Source organism: Ambystoma mexicanum, chromosome 6p (assembly GCF_040938575.1).
Source record: "Ambystoma mexicanum isolate Mex_15411 chromosome 6p, UKY_AmexF1_1, whole genome shotgun sequence".
Lineage (NCBI taxonomy): Eukaryota > Metazoa > Chordata > Amphibia > Caudata > Ambystomatidae > Ambystoma > Ambystoma mexicanum.
In genome coordinates, this window is record NC_090935.1 from 401931058 (window position 1) to 401953633 (window position 22576).

Genomic DNA, 22576 nt, shown 5'->3' on the forward strand with positions numbered 1-22576 from the left:
CTATGCTTTGGTCTGTGTACTTTAAAGCACTGTGTTGTGTTTTTATAATGTGTTTATGACTCTATCACAAGGTACTTACACCAAGACTTAACTTGGCCTAATTGTATTTATAAAACACCTTTATATTTGATAATACTTCTGGTTGTAAGTGTTTCTGTTGAAACTTTGGTATACTACACATTCTTTGTACTTTCCCACAGCCCTCTCTCCCTCCAAAAATAAGCCTGACTGCTCTGTTTACACTAACATATACTCAGGTGGTACAGCCTTATACTAAGAGTGGAGTTTTGTACTGTCTCAGTAGTATGGTTTTACTTAGTCCTTAGTTGGACTTCAGAAAAACTACTAACAATTTTCAGGCATGGCAATCCGTTGTGTGCAGTATCTGCAATTTTCTGCTGAATGTGTGTTGGGTTGTTGATTGTGGCAGAGAAGGTGTTGGGTTTTGCAGAACTGATACCCAGGCCCAGTCCAGAGGAAGCCTGACTGATGAGACAGCAGAAGGTAACTTTGGAGGCCGGTGTTGTAATCAAAGACACTCCGGCTGAGTCCTGTACACCTGTCCTCGCACTGCAGCATTAAACTAAACTTCATGTTCTTCTATACGTGATGCATAGAGCCAGGAACACAGCCACAGGCAATCTGCAGGGTGACATAAGCATCGTCCGGAGACCTCCTTATCCCCCCTCCCCCCCTGCACAATAGGGTCACAAGACACCTTATACATGGCTTTCTAGAGGGACAAAAGGATTGGAACCTGCCTCTTACTTTCTTTGATTCTTAAATCCTAGGAAAGCAATCCCGTCCCCATAAACAAGCTTAAGAAAGCAAGGCCCTTACATCTGAAAGAGTTACTATGTAAGAGACAAGACTGTGGTTTTGCCCATCCGTGTTCTTAGTGATCTGAGTCTGTGTAGAAAGCAGGACTAAAGAAATCACTAGTAGGCTACAGAGCCAGAACCCACCACTCCTTGACTGAGATATTGGGCATACAAATGCAAGATCACTCCACTGGTGGCCCTCCTATAAACCCCATGACAAATACCCTGACAATCACAGCAGCTCATTAACATAAACCCTGAACCTACAACTACTTGACACAATCCGCCTTATGTTATGTTATGTTACTTTGCATTTATATAGCGCCTTATGTATCATTGGTATGATCTCAAGGCACTGGTAGGTTGAACGCCCTCGGGAACCGTAATTCAAGTCAGTAGAGAGAGAGAGGGCGAGTCAATAAGGTGCGTGGGTGCACCGGATATGTGTGCAGCTGGTGTGACACTTGCATAATAGCTGCTTCTTAGCGGTAGGTGTGGTGGTTGGGAGCTCAGGAATATGTGTTCATTCTGGTGGGTTGATACCCAGACTGATTTCTGGCTGCGTTAGGCCTGAGGAAACACATAGGCTAGGGGTGTCCTGAGCCAGCTGTGTTTAATTAGGATGATGAGGAGTATGCGGCGGGGGTTAGTATGAGAACAGCTATACCGAATGTGTCATAGTATCGCTGTGTTCTATTTGAGTGGTGGTGTATTGGAGAGAGTAAGAGTGGTGATGAGATATGGTGGTTTTCAGTAAGGTGCTTGAGATCTTGCTGAACATCTGAACTATGGATGATGATATGATATGATTGGTTGTTTATAACGCGCTTAATTCCCAGAGGTTTCTAAGCGCGACCCGGGATCGAACCTGTGTTGCTCTGTGTCGTCAACCAATCATATCATATCATCTTGCTTCCAAGGCGAGCACGATGCCACTGAGCTATCCTCCCGAGTCATGACATAACCCTTTGTTTTCAGAGTAATGTATAATGATCAATGAAATTCTAAAGCCATAAACCAAATAGTGATTGTGATCACTGAATCGCTGAAAGGGGATTGCCTTTCCAGGAGTTATGGGCTGCCACTTCCTTAACTATCTTGCCTCTGCCAAAAGATTTGGGATGGGCGAAAGAGACAGAAAGGAAGTGGTGGAAGCCTAAACAAGGGGAGATGGGAATACACTAACGTACATGTATTTTCCCAATCCTGCATCTTTGCAAAACACTCTGATAAATTGGAAGGACACAAGAAGCTAGAAAGCCAAGGGCGCAGTGAGGACGAAAGAAAAAAGCCACGGATATAAAGAGGCAGAGAGGCAGGAAGACTGAAAGAAGGAAAGGTGGAGATGAGGAAAGGAAGGCAGGGAGAGATGCACTCTCATGTGTGTGTCATGGAGACCTCTAGAAGCAGGGAACACGTGCTGGGGCTGGACCACCAGCAGAACCCCGAAAAGAAAACTTAAGTGTTGATAAAAGAGTGGGGATTGAAATCTTTGGAGGGGAGAAAAGTGCTGGTGGAAGTGAGGGCCAGCCATTGGGGATTTTAAGTGGTGGGTGGATGCAATATGTAGTGGCGTGGTATTGCACACATCGATGGAGTAACAAGGAGAATGCTAGAAGGGCAGCGTTGTATACTTGTGAGAGGGTGGGCCATGTATGTATGTTATGTTAAACTGTTTTTTATAGCGCACCGTACACCCAAAGGCACCATGAAACACTTGTGTATAGACGCGTTATAAATGCCATATCACAACATAGGAGCGCTGAAAGAAATCCTCTAAGAGTAGATGGAAGGTCATAGTAAGAAACAGCTGTATGCAAGTGTACATATAATGTAAATACTGCACAAGATCAGACATGCACCATGGGTAAAAATGGCAGACCAGATACTCATGGAGCTGACCTGCCAGTGAATGCCAAGCATCGGCCATAAATGAGGAAGGCACAATAGGACAAGCGTGGCGTGGCAGGGAGATTCAAGACACCGTAGGACATGTGGATGGTGATGAGAGAAAAAGTGATTATGAAGAGCTCAGAATTATAGAACAACAGTCACCCATTTTTTATTATTACATGTATGTAGCAGGCCGTCATTATCCTATGATTATTATGTCCTGTGCCTTTTTCCAGCAACAAAGAACCGGCAATAAGGAGAGGGCTGCTCAGGAAATCACTACAATGCGTGGATACACTTGAATGCGCCAGGAGCCGTTTGATGATGCTATCAAATCTATGCATTGAGATTTCAGCTTTTCTAAAACATACTCTTGACTAAAAATATATGGTAACACTGAATACAAATATACGTGACGTCAGCACAACGATGGCCTAAGTAGAAAGTGTATCCACGCATAGCCCGCTTGGCTAGGCGTTGACAAATGTTGATGCTGCGTTTGGAAATCACACACTCCAATGGGAAATGTACTGTGTTGTTTTTTAAATACTTGAAGAATAGTTTAAAACCTCAAATCGTTTAGGATGAATATTAAGAAGTTTGTGTTTATGAAAAGGGTGCACACCGTAAGTTACAAATATGGGAGGACCTCCTTAACCAACCTTGGCATTGGGCTTGCATCTAAACCAATTATTGCGACCCATCCGAGAAGCATCTGGGAAACAGCAAAAATAACGCTATGTTTGGCAAATTACGTTGGCCCAATCCTTGTGTTCTTTCTATTACTCTAGCGTCTAGCCCGTGAAGGCAGCTCGAGCGTCTAGCCCGTAAAGGCAGCTCGACACTGAGCTCTGCATTCAGCTTTCAAGTCACAGGCTGCAGACCACACAGTGCTCATGGAATCAACCTATTTGACCAGAAAAAAATGACCTAACGACCAAATTGGTCGAATTTCACATGGGTGATTTGGCCTTTGAGCCAATTAGACCGCATATATTATTAAATAGCAACCATGGAGAGCAGGGGTTATCGGGGTGTCCCACGCTATCCAAGGTTGGTATTTAGGAATTTTGGGAGTACAAGGGTGTCCCCTGCTTCCTTAAAATTGGAGGCGGGGGACAAAAAAAAAAAAACATAGTGTTTAAATTCGTTCTCGAGTGCAATTGTTTTTCTGTCAAATTGGTGCGAACTTATTTCATACGGTCAAATCTACCTAAACCGGGCTAATAAAGCCTGCTTTTAAAGCTCTGCACATTAAGAAACACTGTGGTAGTAAGCGCTCTATAAGATGCGTGATTTTTTAATATTGATACGTTTCATTGTTTCTAGGATCATCTCTGCTTTATTCTATCATCTCACCTTAAAACTGAGCACAACAGGATTATCCTTGGTGGATTCAACCCATTCCATGAAAATCTTGGAATCGGGAAAAGCCCCCTCTTTCTTCCACGCCAAAGCTGCCGCGTACTCTGTCCTTCCACCTTTCACCAAGGAAATTGACTTCTCAGAGGACTGCAAAAATGAACCTAAAACGAGTTTTGAAATAAAATAATTACTAACGAATCAAGCAGCTGCAGAAGGAATGATGCAATTTAGTCAAATTCTACTTGCTTTTCACAAGTCCTGGTCTAGAAGAATCATTCTTAAAATAGGTTTTTCTTAGTTTGACTGCATTACTGTATTTGTTTGGGATCATTTCATATAGGGCTGGTATAGCTTTATTGTGGTAACATAAATCCATTCAGTGTGTGGGCCCCAGCTGGGACTGGTTATGATGGGGGGGATGGTAGGGTGTTAGTAGGAACCTGACATTGGATGGTACTTATAGGCAAACAACATTTCGTTTTACCCTTACTGCGTTTCCCGCGTTTGGCTACTAACTGTGGCTAGTGATCAAACATGACCATGCCACACCATTTTTTGCTTGTCCTTTGGCCATCTTGTCTTTTAGCCTTCTTCCTGGCCTGTGAGGCCAGGAAAATCCTTACATGTACTGTAACCTATGTGTGTTTGCAGCCAGGAAGTGGGCTGCGACTGTCTGATCCCAATCCACAAACTGGTGCCAGTGTGTCTGAGTGGTATGCATGAGTTTTGCCGCCTGTGGCAACATGTTGCCTTCAAACCAGGTTTAACACAAGAACAACTGCGACCAGCTGACTGCCTATATCAAATAACGTGTGCCAGTTAGTCGAAATCTGCTTGTTTTGCTCTTCTCTGGTTCAGGGATGTAATATGATTAGAGTGGAATGTATTTGGACAGCATTTTCAGGTAGTCAACATCAACTTTGCAAGGGAACTAGCGTAAAATACAAATATGAAAGCAAGAGTTCTGTTGATATTGCTGGCATGTAAACACTATACTTTTCCGAGAGGTTTACACTAATCAATCTCACAAAGGTGCATTAGGGGTGCACACAAATGAATCTCACAGAAGCATTGGTACCACCCACTCACCTTCGGAATGGTACACATATCCGTCTCCAAGATCAAGCTTTAATTAATGTTGTTCCCTCAGCACCAAAAGCTCAGAAGGTTCAGTGCTGGTTTTAGAGATGTGTGCAACATGTAGTCACAGGTTCGAAACCTGGTACAGCCCATTCTGCCCGGAATTATTTTGAGGTAAACAAATGAAGTTCCTCTGACTTGGGTAATAAATATTAACATCTATGATTACAGTGCTTATAAGCAGGAGGCATTTACTAGGAATCTCTGTCAGAATTTGATTTGTTTCCCAACTAAGATGGAGTATTGCTACTAAGAATTATCAAGGCTAAAAAAAAACAGTTCTATGGGCTAAAGCCCACCGGTCGGGACCTCCCGCAAGAGAGTACTTTTAGGTTTGATCTCACCATGCCTTACCAAAAGAAAAATATCCACGCATAACAGTGCTATGCAATCCATAAGGACATTATGGCACTGAAACGCCAGAGAATACTGCTCTCAAAACAGGTACCACTAACAACCCCCGGCCCCTGTTTCTACCTTGGTGGGCATCATCAGTGAGGTGAGATTCTGCTTCTTTGTCTCTCTGACCACATAGTACAAGGAGCTCATGTCCAGATTACACTTACTAATTTAGGGTGCAAACCCCAAGAGTTCCAATTTTCCCAAAGGTGGGAGAGCCGTTGTACGGAGAAGGATATATTTACCAGTTATAAATGTGCAATCATGAAATTAATAGCACCTCACCCCGAGTTACATTCCCAAAATGTTTCTTGTAATTTCATACATAAATTAAGCAGTTCATACCTCACCTTCCCTAAGACAAAGGAGCATTTCCTTATCTAGACTCTCCGTTCAACAGGTTGGTTTTAAAAAGGAAATTGTAAGACATTATATTTTCAATATGCCTCCCGAGAATGCTAAATCAAGGGAAATGTTTGAACCTCTTGGGAACTCTGTGTATTCCTTGTTATATCTTTGCCAGTATTGCCCCTGTTCTAATCTTGTTCATATTCCAAACATTCCATCGGCAGTATATCCTACCTCTAGTAAACAATGAAACAAATACTTCCCTTCATCCCTGGCAGATAAATAAATAACAAAAGTATACCTGTGCTAGTAAGAAGTACAGCTATTTAAAATATATTAACAGGTTGGAGGGGAATAGGGGGTCCTACGTCATAAACCACCATTGATAGCTGGCAATTTTCTAATTATTTTAACACACATTTGTCATACTGGAAGCTGGCTATGGTTTTATATGTATTGACATCTGTACGATTTTCAAGTGCTATGTGCTTCTGTAATGGAGATTTCCATAGTTAATGGAATTTGTCATTATGGATTTCACAGCTGGCCAATGTTGTTCCCTTCTGCCCTTCTGTAATGGGCATCTTTGGTAATTAACAGAAGTCTTTATAATAAACGCAGTTTTAGAAATTCCAATTTTACATCATTTAAAAGAAAGGCTGGACAATACCATTGAACAATACGCCTAACGTGAGGAGTCAGAAATGCGAGTCAGGCACAAGGGAGCCATAGTTTGGGGTAACGTCTTTTATTAAAAGAAATGGGGTTGGGAAAAGGTCTCTCTGTCCCTGGACAAAGAGGATTTTTCCCTACCTAAAATCAAAACTAAGTATCTGGCTGTGTCAGGTTGTCTGTCAAAACAACAAAAACAGTCCAGTGTCCAAACTTCTATACTGACTCTTACACTAAAACTAAACTCTAAGGTGAAAAAGGGGAAATGCCTTTAACCTTCAGTGGTTTGGAAAAGTATTCATAACGGAAACATAACTCAAACAAAAGTTTCTTCAAGGCTGCAGTTCTTGACTCCAGAGGGTAGTTTCCTTCCCCTGGATTCTTCTATTACTTCTTGAGGGGTTTTCACACTTAACTGTCTCTTGACCCTCTCTTGGCCGAGTATAATACTTGCACAAAAAATGGTTTCGCAATCTTGGTCAAAACAGTCCTTTGGGCCTCTCTTGGCCGAGCTTACCACCTGCACAGCAACTGGTTAACTTTACAATTGCAATTTCTATCCAAACAATCCCTTGGGTTTTCCTGTGCCAAGGATACCATTTACATAACGAACTTTGTTTGGTTTTCACAATGTTTGTCTCTTTCAGAACTGTTCTTTGAGTTCTCTCTTGCCATGTGCAATACTTGCACGTCAACCTTTACTGACTTCACAAGGTTGGCTTCTTTCCGAACAGTACTTTATTTCACACAATCCTTTTCCCAATTGCCGGTACACTTCCTTACCAGGACCTGTGTTTCATACACTTAATACTGCCTGGTATATTATCCTGCCAGGACTTTCATACAAACACCGAGTGGTGGCTCACAGACAACTGTAACAGTGATTTATATATATTTAATTAATTAATCACTCAATCCTATGCTGGAGCTGGAACAGCAATCATTGACTTGCCATAGCCAGGAAATCAATAACATCATTTTATTAATCATCCAAATTGTTAAACCTGCAAAAGAATTATACATAACGTATATAAACATCGAACAACATGTTAGACATATACATACAATGCTTTTCACCGATACCAAAAGCAAATTAGATATCATATGTCTGTAAACAGAGCTAAAAAAATTCAATATGCAAAAAATTGCTAAAAGGCCACTCTGTAGAACAAATCTAATGAAGTGCAAATGATGTAAACATGAATTGTGCAAATTCGCATAAAGTGCAAGCAATGTAAAAATGGGTTGTGCAAATTCACATAAATATGCAAAATGTCCACAATGGAGCCAGTTAATGTGCAAAAACATAAACAACCATAAATCTGAATCCTATCTGTGATACCAGTCACAATGTAAATAAAATGGACTTCTGTTTTCCACCCTTGAGAATGCCTAGTATACTTCCCTGCCAGAAGATATTTTTTGTCTGGGTCTTCCACCCGTTTTAAAAGGTATCTATATGGGAGATTTGATAATGTATCGATCCGATAAATTATCCTCTTTCTGCTTTCTTAGTAGCAGCACTGTGTGCATTTACACATTAGAAAAGGGTTTATTTGAGATCCAAATACCCTTGTCCCAATATGTCCACAATCCTGCTTTTCCTTATTTACGTAGCATTCATCCAGCGTGTACGCCTATTCCCCCCCACCCAGTGCCCCTGTTATTCTCAGGAGGACTCACATGTCTTTGGGGGCATTGGTTTCTTCTCCCGCTGTTGGCCGGTTGAAGGGATTTCTTCCGCTTCTCTTCACCTTCTGTGAATGGCCAGGAGGTCTTTTCCAGCTGCTGGCGTTCTCGCAGCATTCCACAGCATAGCAGTTTCTATGTACTCCGGTGGTGCAACGCCTCTCTCCATCCCAATGGTTCAGGCTTCGTGCCTTTCCGCTCCATACAGGGAGATGCAACCTTCTCTTGCCAGCCGTCACAGCGGCTCCCTCTCGTTCTCAGTTTTGACTGCTTAAATTTCCTGGGCACATGTGTGTGTCCAGGAAAACGTGAATGTTCACTAGGTTCAAAGACTATCCTATTCCACATTGCTCAATCTCTCTTCTTCCTCACCTCAGTACTTGATGGACTCTGGGAATAGAAGTCCAATGGTTGATTTAGGGACTTTGGATGAGCAAAATAAGGTTTTGATTGTAAGTCCTTTTTTGACGGATCGATAAGTGGAATTGAAAAAGGAAATTCCACCAGAATGACATGGTGGTTTCAGAGATTTAGTCAAATGGGTGTCCCTGTTCTTCATGGTAAAGGGGGTGCAAACATGGCATTCACTTCTTTCCTTATGGCCATTTAAGACAACAGCACCTTTAAGAGTTGAAAAATGAATAAGACACTATGGTAGATGCGTATGTGATGATCTCTAGCTTGCAGTGGGTTTGGGGTATTATTCCTTTGGGGTAGCATCTCAGCTGGTGTGCGGAGATGGTAGGTTTGTGATACCTTTAAAATAAAATGGTTATTTTAGTGTAACAATGAGACAGACTTGACGCGGTGATATTTTTGATTTACATAAAACTGAATGGGGAAATGGAATGTAATACCAGGTTACATATTTTGATCATTATTAGTCTTTATGGCTTGTCACATTCCTTGATGAACGAAGGCAGTCTGCTTCTCTGACAGTTTCCCACAAACATTTCAGATGTTTTTCCCATGATCCCTAAGAGAGAGTTACCCCCCTCTAACTTTGTTTTCCCCTTTAATAATGACAGCCGATGGCACCAGACAAGGAGTGAAGGACGGGCCATAAGGTATGTGGGGAGGATAAAGAGTAATGATACATAATCTGGCATTAGCTTCAGTTCCCCCTTCCTCTACACATTTCTTCATTAATGAAGATTTTGCAAGCCATAATATGATATGCCAGGATTGCAAATTGGACACATTTCAGTTCCCCAACAAACTGCTCACTAGTGATATCAAACCAGTGACTAGTTTGATGGACCTTGGAAACCACTCTGTGGACAGAAAGTTACGAACCTCAGTCTTTAATGGCTTGTGACGGAGCTGGGGGAGGCCCATGAGGCTGCAATCTAAATTACCCCTTTCAGGCAATGAAGCCTTGAAATGTGTAGTAGAACTTTTAGTAGTAATAACTTAATGAAATAAAGTGATGCTTATATATACTCAGAACAGTTGTCAAAGACCTACCACATCCCATGACTCCAGCCATAGATTTAGGTCCTTGTCCTATCTGAATAGTGATTTGCAAATATGTTTTCAGAACTGAAAATGTAGGAGTTGAAATTGTTCCATGGAGCAATTTGATATGTCATAATCCTGGTAACCTCAGCCTTCCTTATAGAAATGCATGCCTCGTACTGAAGCTTACCATCCCTGAGGTAAAAGCTGTCAATGCTCCAAACCATATGGTTATTTGTTCCCAAGGCATAGGATGAAGGAGTTGACTACTATACCAGAGATTTGACTAAAATGAAAGCATGATGACAATGTCAACTGTCCAGTAGAGGAAGTTGTAGTAGGTTGGAACTGCTATGAGACAGATTCTTCAAAGGGGTACAACTACTGTGGGAGAAATTCTGAAGATGAATTATAGAAATATTGTTACATAAGGGTTCCATCTGGGTCATCTGTGTGGCATGAACAAGACACCAACTCCTTCATAGATGTCAAATGGTTTGGGAGTGAAGACCAAAAACATAATGCTGGAGTTCATTGGCAATGACAAGAGGGAGTCAGCAACTGACAAGCTCCTTTAACCATACTGTAAGGAAGGCAAGGTATCAACAGTAAGACAGACACAAGTGATCACAGTTCAAGGGTGTTTACTGAACTTTAACAAGGGTGTGATAGCCACCTATCAAAACCTAAATCTACAGATGGGAGTAAGCTACGACCATCAAATAATAATAACACAGTCCTAGTGGAGTCTTGTCCAAATAAAAGGGCCTATACTATAAAAAAACAATTGCCAATCCTTGCCGCTAAACATACATAGTGAGGGGTAGTGTTCATGAAAAACAATGAAGTGTTCACAAAATGATATGTCAGGATGTTCAGGCTATTGGCCTCCCTTCCCCACATTTTCAGCATGGGACAAGGCGGTTCACTCGAGCAAAGCACACACACTGGCTTCTTCGGCACACAGAAACAGTTCCATTACCAGCATCAGGGCCTTCTGTGATGCAGATCTCTTTGCTTTTCCAAAGTCTCTTGACTCAGAGGGCCTGATGTACAAGAACAAAATAAACACAAAGTTCCTCTCCTCTTTCGAGTGTTCAATTCAAGTGTCTCACCCTGGATCCCCCTCAGCTGTGCTCAGATCCCTTTTTATCTCACAGTCAGTATTGTGGATACACCTCTTCTGGGCTCAGATCCCCCTTTTTCAAGGATTAGAGAATACTCTTTCTTGGGTGACTCGCGGTTCACCCTGGATCCCCCTCAGCTGGGCTCAGATCCTTTCTTTGTCACAATTAGTCTCCCTCAGCCGGGCACGGACTAATTGTAGCACACGTTCAACTATCGAAGACTTTCAAATGTGCACAGGACTTAGCTTGACCCGTTGCAGGACCACTTCGATTTCAAATTTCCCCTTTCAATAGTTTGCCAATTTGACAGACACCTTCGAGTGAGCACCCACGTGGCGCTGGACCACTCGTCTATGGTATCTTATTTGGCCTCCCAAAATTCAATCACTTGTCTGGTTTTCAATTATATTTGCGTTGTTCATCACATACCTTTCACACGCTATTCTCCTTAGATTTCTTCATACAATGTTGCTGTTTGCAACCTTGGTTCCAACATAGGCTGGCTTGGTATCAGTCTATCCAACTCACTGGCTATGCTGTCCTCATTGGCTCTGCTTTGTTGTAGGAGCCAAGGACAGCACCATGGTGGTAGCTGCTCGTCCCTGCCTTGCTTATCGACACAGGAGAGTCCCGTGTACCTCTGACACACAATTCAGATTTATTCAGCTTTAGTTCCCGGTCTTAGGTTTCTTACTTTCCAAGGTTCGCGAAAGTAACGATCTGCAAAGGTCAAGGGCACTTCCCTCCTTGCACGCCCGTTCTGGTCTCGCCATCTTTTTCCTCATATTAAACTGCCATCTTGGAACCACTGTTCACTCATGTGCTGTGCCTCCCTCAGAGTGTGCGTTCGTGCTCCGCCTTTTATCTGTGTGTGGAAGTGTGATGGAAGTCAGGTGTGTGTAATGATCAGTAATTGCCTGACGTTGCCTGATCATTGTTTTAGGACACGTCAGGTATATGGCTCCGGTGTTAGTCTGTTTTCGTTCACGGTGAGCTGTCAGTGAGAATGTGTTTAGGTCTGGTAAGGGGCTGGGGTTGAGTACCTAAATATTCTACCTGGTAGGATGAAAAAAGGGTGTTGCAGGGGAGGGGCTATCACATCACACCTTCCCGTGTCCCACTCCCACTCCCCGAAGACCCCTCATCCATGTGATCCTCCCACACTGGTCCATCCCCAGGAACTGGATCCAAAAGTGATGGCGTTGTCCTGGCCACCTGGATGACAGATCCCCGGAGACTAGTAGGTGAGACACCTTCAGGTTTCTCACAATACCAAGCATATGTATGAGCTCAGTGTATTTTTTTGTCATTTGAAATCCATCCAAAACACTATCTGAGGCAAAGCCGCAATAAACCTTTTTCAAAGATGTGTTTATTTTGGTATGTCAATCAACGCTGCACAGTGATTGGACTTATCATCCCAACATCAATTCAATACAGACATAAATAGCAAAACATATAATAACAACAGCTTGTCATTGATAATGCCCACATATTTTATAAAATGTCTTTACAGCCTAATGCCCATGAGTACCCACAATGAGTATCATATGGGTCCACTACCGATCGCAGTCCTCAGACCCAGTTAACATGTCACCCTAGTAGCTTTTCCAATAATCCTCAAAAGCACAGTCCACATATGCAATGTTCAAGGTGGCCTGTCATTTGAAGGATGGAACAAAGATTGTATAATAATATTCCGGCCAGTATGTTATCATTAACCTCATGTGACCTCCTGTACTCATTTCTATACCACACTTTGGTCTCAGCCATGGGCCATCTTCTCATATCCTCCCACCATCCAGCAAACTGTGGGTCCGAGGCCTTCTTCCACGCCATGACTTCCCTCCGTTTATCCAAAAAACAAGCCAAATTATGCAGCTTCTTCATATGTCTTGTGTTCTTCAGTGAGAGTATATACCCAATAGACAATTGGGTACATTTCATTTAAAATTAGTAATTTCCACCCCCTCAACCTTCTGACGAACAGCTCCCCAGAAACATTGTATCACTGGGCACAACCACAACATAGTACTTCAGTACCACCATCTAGGGCAGCATGGAGACACTGATGGAGAGAACGTTGGTATCTTATATGGCGTCAAATAGGTTCTATGAAGGACATTCAGTTGGATGAATTTATGTCACGTGTTTCTGGAAAGCTTTTGTATATATTTCAAGGCTGCATCCCAATCCGTCTCTTCTATATCTAAACCCAGGTCTTTCTCCCACAATGCCTTATCTTAAGTGCCCCTTTATCAACACAGAAAGTCTTGATGCTTGCTTCCCGCCATCCTCCAGCTCATTTAACAGTGAGAGTGTTTCATCCACCTCTCGTTCCTCAGTTAACTTCGCCATAGCTTCCCAGTCGATTTTATTCATCTCATGTATGCCAGTAATTGTCATGGCGGCAAACCATACTCTTCTACCATTATTTCCCGAAATTTCAATAGCAGCCCATCCAAAAACACATCTCCCCATGTGGCCAGCCCTATGTTTTCCCACCCCCTCACAAGTGTAAGATGTCCAATGACTCTACAAACAGTAGCCGTGAGTGGTATGTTCGAGGAATATGGGTTCTGTATCGGCAACAGTCTCCGAGACCTACGCCAGAGATCCCTACCTATCTGTAGCAAATGCGGGAAACATGTTAGACACCTATCCTCTATCCAGAGGGCCTTTTTCAGCATGACTGGGTGCATGGGTGACTGCATTCAATCCGTATCTAATGTGATTTTGTCAGAGAGCCACCAGGAGAGATATCGAACCTGGTCAGCTAAATAAAACATTTCAAACTGCAGGATTTGTATTCCACCACCTTCATTTCGCAAACAAAGAATTTCCAGCACAATTCTGTGTCTCCCAGAACCTCAATGAAGTCGCCTTACCATGGAGCTCCCCAATTTGAAGAAGGGCCTAGGTTTAACAAAAGGAATATTTATAAAGTGGTACAGGAGGTGAGGCAGAACCACCATCTTGATCAGGGCCAAACGTCCCATCAAGGACAACGGTAGCTTCCCCTAGAATCCCATACATCTCAAAATACCCTCCAGCAACCTGACAGTATTGCATTTGTGTGAATCCTTCATGTCATGGAAAATATGGATGCCCAGTTATTTAAGGAATTCTGTGGCCCATCCAATCCCGAGATCTGTTAGATCATCATATCCACTTGTAGCTAGCGATGCCAGTAGGAAGAGACAGGACTTATCATGATTTATGGTTACGCTAGATAGGATAGCAAAATGAACAAGCACCTCCAATGTGCACTTCAAATTCTGTGCAGGACTCTGTAAATACAATGACATATCATCAGCATATAAAGAAATGAAGGGCTTCATTACAACTTCGGCAGTAACCCTTAAAACTGGCTGTAGTGTATTTACTGCTGCAATTACAGCTCCACCGAATCATGAGTCAGCGGAAATTCCACCAACTGTGTTACAGCTGGCAGAATTATAGCTGGCAGAATAAGCACCAGTGGAAATTCTGCAGTAATACAGCAAATTGCTATTACCGTCTTGAGATGGCAGAATTGGTGCCAAAATACAGCACTAACATCGCTGAAAACAGAGCGCAGTTAACTCCAGCCTTCAGGTGGAGGTAAATGCATACAGGTGCCACAAAGTAAGCCACAGGTGAACCCAATCCACTCAAGAAGCCTACATAATGCTCACGCCTTCCCCAAACACAATTCCCAACACCATGCTGCCACTAGCCATTGCGAGATGGGATGCGCGGCTGCTCATGCTGTGCCTGGAACTACAGAGGCAGGAAAATCAGCCAAGGGCACAGGGTGCAGAGAGGAGGAGGAGGAGGAGGAGAAGAAGTAGACGCCAAATAAGGCAAGCGCTCATACCCAGGTTCACGCCCTCACCCTGGACCCTCACGGACAGTCATATGGTAATCCTGTTCCACCACAATAGGGATACCATATGTGAGCTGCTCAGCACAATCCAGGGTGACATAGAGAGCAGGGGCCATGCCCCCACTGCTAAAGCGAGTGTCCGTCCTGCATTTCCTAGGAACTGGCACCTTCCAGCAGTCCGTGGCCATGCTGCATGGTATGTCACAGCCAACATTTTGTTCCATGGTAGTCCAGATGCTGGATGCCCTCCTGTGCCATGTTCTACAGTACATCTCACTGCCCACCCCTCAGCACAGGTGAACGCCATGAAGGAATGGTTCCATGCCATTGCACACATGCCAAATGTCATTTTAGCCCTGGACTGCACCCATGTGGCGTTGGTGTCCCCCAGGGCCATGAAGCAGTGTACCGCAACAGGAAGCACTACCACTCAATGAACGTTCAGGTGACCTGCAATCCCGACCTGAACATCACACCACTTCCCTGGTTCCACCCAAGATGCCATGGTCCCACGCAACAGTACACTGCCTGGATACATGGAAAGTCACAGAGGACAGCAATACACCAAGGTGCTGCAAAGCAGCAAACCATTTTGGGGGTGGGGGTTGCATGGGCACAACAGAAGAATGCATGCCCTGACAAGGCAATGTACATGTAGGACCTGCGCTCGTCCTGCACTAAGACTGCATACACCCCACAGAGCGAGTGCATGCTGGGCGAACCTGTATCAATACGCATATGCACAATAGGAGAAAGGACTACCAACACAGACACATGAATAAATGTACCACAATGCAACATGATAGATCCATAATCAATTGTTCACAATGTGCGACATGACAACCCACACAAATGACCCTGCAAGTTCCACAGAAAGTACCTAGGTACACTCCACCATCAATGAAGAGCTGCAGACACCAGAAACCTGCGGAGGCCCAAGTAACCATCCATCAGGGCACATGCAACATACAGACACAAAACAGCCACCATGCAATCTTGCCATGACAACTATAGACCCTGGAAATTACATCTGCTGCAAGAGAACAGGGTGCATTTGTTAACAGTACAATGCACACACCTCTAGATACAACATGCACATGCAAAGAAATCAATACATGCCTAACAATTAAGCCCCATATGCATGCACATGATGGGCGTCACCATGGCAACACCTACATAATACAATGTGACTGACGCCTCTGACCTTTCTGCTTACAGGAGACTCCGGATACCAGCAGGTGCCATGGATCATGACACCTGTGCAGGATCCACAGACACCACCTACAATTATGCGCACAGCAGGACCAGGGTCTGTATAGAGCAGACCTTTGGCCTCCTAAAGGGCTGTTTCTGCTGCCTGGACTGTACTAGAGGGGCACAAATGTATAGCCGGGAAAAAGTTGAGAAAATTGTGCTGGTGTGTGCCATGCTGCACAATATCTGCCTCCAGAGGAATGTCCCTTTACCCCTGATGTGATCAAAGTTTTAATGTTGAAGTGTATACACCAGCACAACTCATCTTGACTCCAACCTTTCTTCTGTCCTTCTCCTTCTTGACCTTTCCTCTGCTTTTTGACATGGTCAATTACGCCATCCTGATCAATTGACTTTGTGAGAACCTGGGCATTAAAAATCGGGCCCTGCAGTGGTTGACCTCCTTCCTCCTGGACAGACCCTCCCAGGTCCAACTTGGTTCCTTTCTCAGCACCACCTCTCTCTCCACATGTGGGGTTCCCCAGGGCTCTACCCTCTCACCCTGGCTCTTCAATGTCTACTTGGTCCCTTTGGTCCACTGATCTCTACCTTCTCCTCTAACTTTCAGTGTTATGCAGATGACACTCAGCTCTCCTTCAGGCTCCCCTTCACCTCCTCTTCTCTCTCGCTCATTCCTGACTGTCTATCCCTGATTCAGGATTGGTGCGCCTCCAACGATCTCTGACTTAACAACAGAAAGATAGAGATCCTTCTAATTGGTACCCCTGCTCCCACTTTATCTCTCTCACTCACTCTGGCTGCACTCCTTGGGCCCTCTTCCATCGACTTCCTGTGAGGCAAAAAAACATTGGTGTCTTCTTCGACTCCATTCTCTCCTTATCTCCTCAAATCACGGACCTTGCCAAGAAGGCCCACTACCGGCTGCGCCTACTCAGAGGCATTCTTCCCCAGAAGCTCACTATCTCCAGAGTCCTGGTTCTCTCTAGGCTGGACTACTGCAACAGCCTCTTTCTCAATCTCCCTTCCTCTACTCTCCGCCCTCTGCAACTAATCCAGAACAGGACCGCAAGTCGTATCCTTGGCCACAAGTCCAGGCACCATATCTCTCCAGCCCTGACATCTATCCACATGGCTTTCTGGGGCAGGGACCCACACTAGCTCTCTTCCAAAATACCTTCCTTCTCGAGCCCTTTGCGCAGCTATCTCCAACTCTCTGAGGAACAGACGCTTCTCCAGGCAGAGAGTGGGTGGTAGATCTCTCTCCTATGGAGGTGCCTCCCTCTGGAAAGGCCTCCATGCCCCTCTCAAAATTGAGCCGGATACCTGAAGTTCCAGAAGCAGCCCAAGACCTTCCTTTTCTCCTCTGCTTTGTCTCTCTCCCTCCCTTGGTGGGCTGCCTATCTGATGCGACAACTGGCTGCTTGGCTACCCTCAGAGTCTCACTGGGTACCAGGTTCTTCCTTGATCAGGCTCCCCTGCACTGCCTCTGGGCCTTCCATGCTTTTAGGGGGCTGTAACTGTAACCTCTACAGTCCCCTGCCTCCTGAACTTTCCCAGAGCTGTGCTGCCCCGGTCGCACTTACTCAGAGCAATGCTGCTCTGATGGCACTCCCCCTCTCCCCTCTCCCTGGCACTGGCCACACACTTACTCAGAGTTCTGTTGTCCGTTTGAACTCCCCCTTCACTCCCCCCACACTTGCACGATCTGAATGATACAAGGCCTAGTAAGATTGTTTGTCTTGTCCTCCCTCTTTATTCCCACCCTTGCCTTGTCGTGCCTAGAAACACTTGTGTACATGTGCGTTATAAATTACTATCATATCATGTCATGTCATATCCCCCCTCCTGCACCCCTCAACACAACTCCAACACACTATCCCCCTCCCCAACCCTCAACACCACCCCAACACACTATCCCCACATCTCCTGCTCCTCAACATCACCCCAACACACTATCCCCTCTCCCCACCCCAACACACCCTTGTGTCTACCTACTAGTAAAGAGTCACTTGCGTGGCCTCTTTCCCTTCAAGGCCTCCCAGTATCTTCAGGCCCAGAATATGCTCTGTACAGCGCCTTGAAGTGCTCAGTGCGGAACCCTCTGTTGGTGTTGCTGAATCTGACTGAACTGACCCTGGCCCCCGGAGGTGTTGCATAGTGAGTTCCATTTTTTGCTGCATGGCCTCGGCAAAAGGCTGCCCGTAGACTGTCAGTGCACCAGTTGAAGCAGGTGCCTGCGCCTGGTTGAGCTCCATGCACCACACACATTCCGGCATGTGGTACCCTGGAGGGAGGGAGTGCATATTTGAAATTGCCTCCATTTGCACCCGGTGCCTTTCCATAGCGTCCAGCCTCAACATGATGTTAGGGTCAGGTGTGGACTGGGGAATGAGTTGTGGGCTATGGGGATGTCTCGGTCTGAAACATGGTGGCCCATAGGAGAGGTTGTCCGAGTCTCCCTCTGATGACTGGGCCTGCTGGCCAGGTTGCATGCTGTCATGGCCAGGTGATGCTTGGGTGCCCGCTGCCTGTTGGGTGGGTTGTTCCACACTGGCTTCAGCACACATGCCGGCAGCTGTGACCCCTGTCACAGGCACTTTTGCCAGCTGTTGGGGTGCAGATGGTGTGGCGATGTCTAAGGCACGTGGGATGAGCGCAGGGTTTGCATAAGGTCTGGTTTTGCTGGGACCTGGTGTGACATGATGGTGTCCCTTGAACCTGCCCGTCCCGTCGGATGGCTCTATGGGGATTGCAGTTGATGTTGGTGCCCTGCAAGTACCGGTCATCAATGGGCCTTCACCTACATCCTGAGCCGGCTGAGAGGCTTTAGAAGACAAATTACATGCTGTCAGGCATCGTGCATTCCTGTGCATTGGCTTGCAAGTCACATATGCTATTTATCAGAGGAACAAGGCCCCCCCCAAAAAGCCAGAAGGGTATGGTTGTACATGGGCCATTGCATGTCACCACAGCAGGGTGGGTATGTTCACAGATGAGTGTGTCTGACTCATGGTCAGGTGCTCGTTAGCCCTTGTGCTGCCAAGGTGGCCCATCTATGCAGGTGCAGCTGGCAGGGTCACCCATGCCTACAAGTGGCTCTGCATTGACATGCATTTTGTGGCATTTGTTTGCATACTCTTATGGACATGTGCTGGCATCCAGGCCCGGATATAGCTTTGACAGCGCATGTGGTGATTCTGTGTGACCTTGCACTCCCAGCCCCTCCCCTAGCAACACACACCTGGGGGAGTGGATTTTGTTGCATTGTCCAGAGCCATGGCTCTATGGGATGCTGCTGCGGAGCCAGCAGCGGGGCCCAGTTTGGTTCAGTGATTGACTCACTGCTCCCATTTAGGTGCAGTGAGTCCTGCACTGCCATTCGGCTCGGTTGCCATACCAGCATGGGGCAGGCTTACATGGACCGGTACATGCTTGACAGCCGTGCTGTTTCATGATGACTTGCACCCCGCACTCCTGCTGGTACAGCCATCGCCAGCAGGGGAGTGGGGTGCATTACACTTCGATAGGGCGCATGCTGATTGATAGCCAGATTCCGATGCCAGTTGTTTTCTTCTGGTGGGTCCCATACAATTCCTCACAATGGCCAACCACTTCATCAGTGAGGACTTGGTGCTCCCCCTCGCTGAATTCTGTCTTCCAATGCCTGTGTTTGGGCACCTTCGCTCTGGTCATTGCTTGGGACTTGTTTCCTGTGACTTGTGGGCCCAGATGGCTACAGGAAGTGGGGGATTCAGGGTTGATTGTGTTTTCAAGATGGCCACCGCAATGCTTTCCGTTCCGTCGAAACTCTATTTCCGCCAGTGCTAATTCTGCTGGAGCTATTGAGGCCGATTGGCTGGTGGTAACAGTAATTCCACTGGATTTCCAGCCAGAGGCCCTGTTTCAGCACTAATTTCGATGGGCAGAATTACCATTACCATCAAAGGGGTGTTCATGACACGTTGTGATACAGCGCTAATTCCACCGCATGCCACGGAATGCCGGAATACCGCCCTACTTGTGATGAGGCCCTAAATGTCTAGTCCCATCCACGAAAATTCCTGCCTCCTCAAACTCTGACTGAAGAAACACTGCTAGCAGTTCAAGCACCAGTATGAATAACATTGGCAATAGGGGACAGCCCCTACAAATCCGATATGCGTCTGCAAGTTTTGACTCTAGCCCTTGGAACAATATAAATTAGTCTCACCCAGCATAGGACGCCTTCCCCAACTCCAAAGCGTCTCAATGCAACATATATCCAGTCCCAGAGTACGGAATCAAAAGCTTTGATTGCATCTAACGAGGCTACCGCATAGTGTTTGTCATGCGTCCCAGTCCTGTGAATAACATAATGTAGTGTTCTCAGGTTCAGGGATGTGTTCCTGTGAGTGACGAATCTCATTTGATCTTGATGTATAAGAGAGCAGATCCTCTACCACAACCTCTCTGCCAACAAAGCAGTAAGAATCTTTACATCTTGATTCAACATAGCGAGTGGCCTGTGCGATATATGAGGATTGAAACACCTTGACCGATCTCGGCACCAAGTTTTCACTGTATGCTTTTAAAACTCTGCCAGTAGGCCATTCCCAGCCAGCGTTTTCCCAGACTGTAGCAGCAAAACCAAAGCTCTCAAGCTTGATTCTGACAGTGTGGCATCCAACAATTACACCTGTCCCTGTGACAGTCAAGGCAGTGAGATCTGGGCCAATGTATAATCAATCCTCTCTGTGTAAGGAATAAAGCGCGAACTATGGCCCAAAGGCATCTAGGCGCTAGACAAAAAAGAGCAGTTTTACAGTAACAGGGACACAGAGACTAAAAGACAGAACTAAAACGATGAGTCTTTAGACCTTTCCTGAAAGGAAGGTATTCAGTCTGAACTCTCAGATGCAGCGGCAGAGCGTTCTACAGACTGGGGGCCAGTACCGAGAAGGAGCCGCCACTAAGACGCTTGCAGCAGAATTTGGGAATCTTCAAGAAAGCCTGTGTTTCAGATCAGAGACTTATAGCCGGACAATACCTTGGCAACTTCTTTCTCAGATACTGAGGCCCAACATTATAAAGAGCTTGGTGCACAATACACAAAATCTTAAACTCGATCCGTGCTCCCACCGGCAACCAATGTAGTCGGTGGAGAAGGGCAACAGAGAGAGTCAGTCGAGGAGCTCTGAGCGCCAGTCGCACAGCTGCGTTCTGAAACATTTGTAGTCGTTGAATCTGGTACTTCGGTTGTCCCAAGTAGATACCATTACAGTAATCTATGGACCCCATTATCCAAGATGTCACCAGTGTGGTACGATTTTTCAAAGGAAGCAAAGGCAGAATTTTTCTCAAAGCTTTCAATTTTCCAAAACCAGCCCCACAAATGGCGGAGATCTGGGCTTCACGTAAACCATTAGGGAGGAGTTTCATACCCACACTTTTCACTGAAACACAGGGCACAGGACAAGGGCCCAGGGAGTCGGGCCAGTATTGCGCATTCCAAGGGTGATCCCTGCCCTGTGGCCCAGCCACTAGAACCTCCGTTTTATTCCCATTTAATTGGAGCCAGTTAGCCGCCATCCAGGAACCCACTTTCTCCAAACAATTTAGCAGCTGTCTGGGGGAGCAGTTTGGGGAGAGTCCAGACAGACAATAAGATGCGCATCATCCGCATAAGAATAAAAGAGTACACCACAATCTGCAATGAGGTCAGCCAACATCCGAACATACAAATTAAACAAAAGAGGAGATAAGGCCGACCCCTGTGGGACTCCACAAAGCAGTTTGACAAGAGAGGAAAAGCATGCTTGAAAGGAGGCTGTCTTCGAGCATTCCTCCAGGAAAGACCTGAACCAGGCCAGAAGGGATCCCGTGACACCCACATGTTCCCGCCTAGCCAGAAGGATTTGGCGGTCCACAGTGTCAAAGGACACAGAGAGATCCAGGAGAATGAGGACACCGCTCTCTCTGCGGTGCTGGAGCAGGGCAAGATCGTCCAGCAAGGATATCATGATGGACTTCGTGCCCATCTTGGGACGAAAGCCTGACTGATACGGATGAAGACAGTCATTGTTTTCCAGGAATCTCAAAAGTTGGGCCTAATCACTGCCCCCATCAGCTTCATCATTGCAGGAAACAAAGAGATGGGCCTATAGTTGGCAGGCACTCAAGAATCCAGATTAGCATTTTTTAATATTGGAAGGATAACTGTGTGTTTAAGAGCAGCTGGCACAATGCCCATAGAAAAGGAATATTGTAGTGCGTCGGCCAGCATGCACATGGCCCATTACCCCGAGATCAAGCACCTCGTCCTTCATGTGGGTTCTTACATGGTCTGACATTCTGTAACCTCTGCTTTTAACAGGTAAACAGTCACCAGTGAGAATCTCATGCTGGCCCCAAGGCATCAAGCCTGGTGATAGTGAAAACAGAGGGGCAAACTGATTTAACAGAATTCTGCACTCCTCCTGTTGTTCCAGTGTCAGATCAGAAGAGAGATTGACTCGGTCTATCTTTCCATCTAAAGGTTGTCCCCTGAGGAGGTCAGGTAGAGGTTCACTCTCCTCCTCCTCTTGAGCAGAGGCTAGAAGCAA

General features: G+C 45.6%; 1 protein-coding gene across 1 annotated transcript in view; it reads right to left on the reverse strand.

Annotated features, from left to right (window-relative positions):
• The window catches only part of LOC138511482 (complement component C6-like), a 504666-nt gene that overhangs the window by 193712 nt on the left and 288378 nt on the right, over positions 1 to 22576 (reverse strand). The window contains exon 10 of the mRNA XM_069627197.1: positions 4074 to 4240. Coding sequence (XP_069483298.1) covers positions 4074 to 4240 — 167 coding nt within the window. The remainder of the gene's footprint in view (positions 1 to 4073; positions 4241 to 22576) is intronic.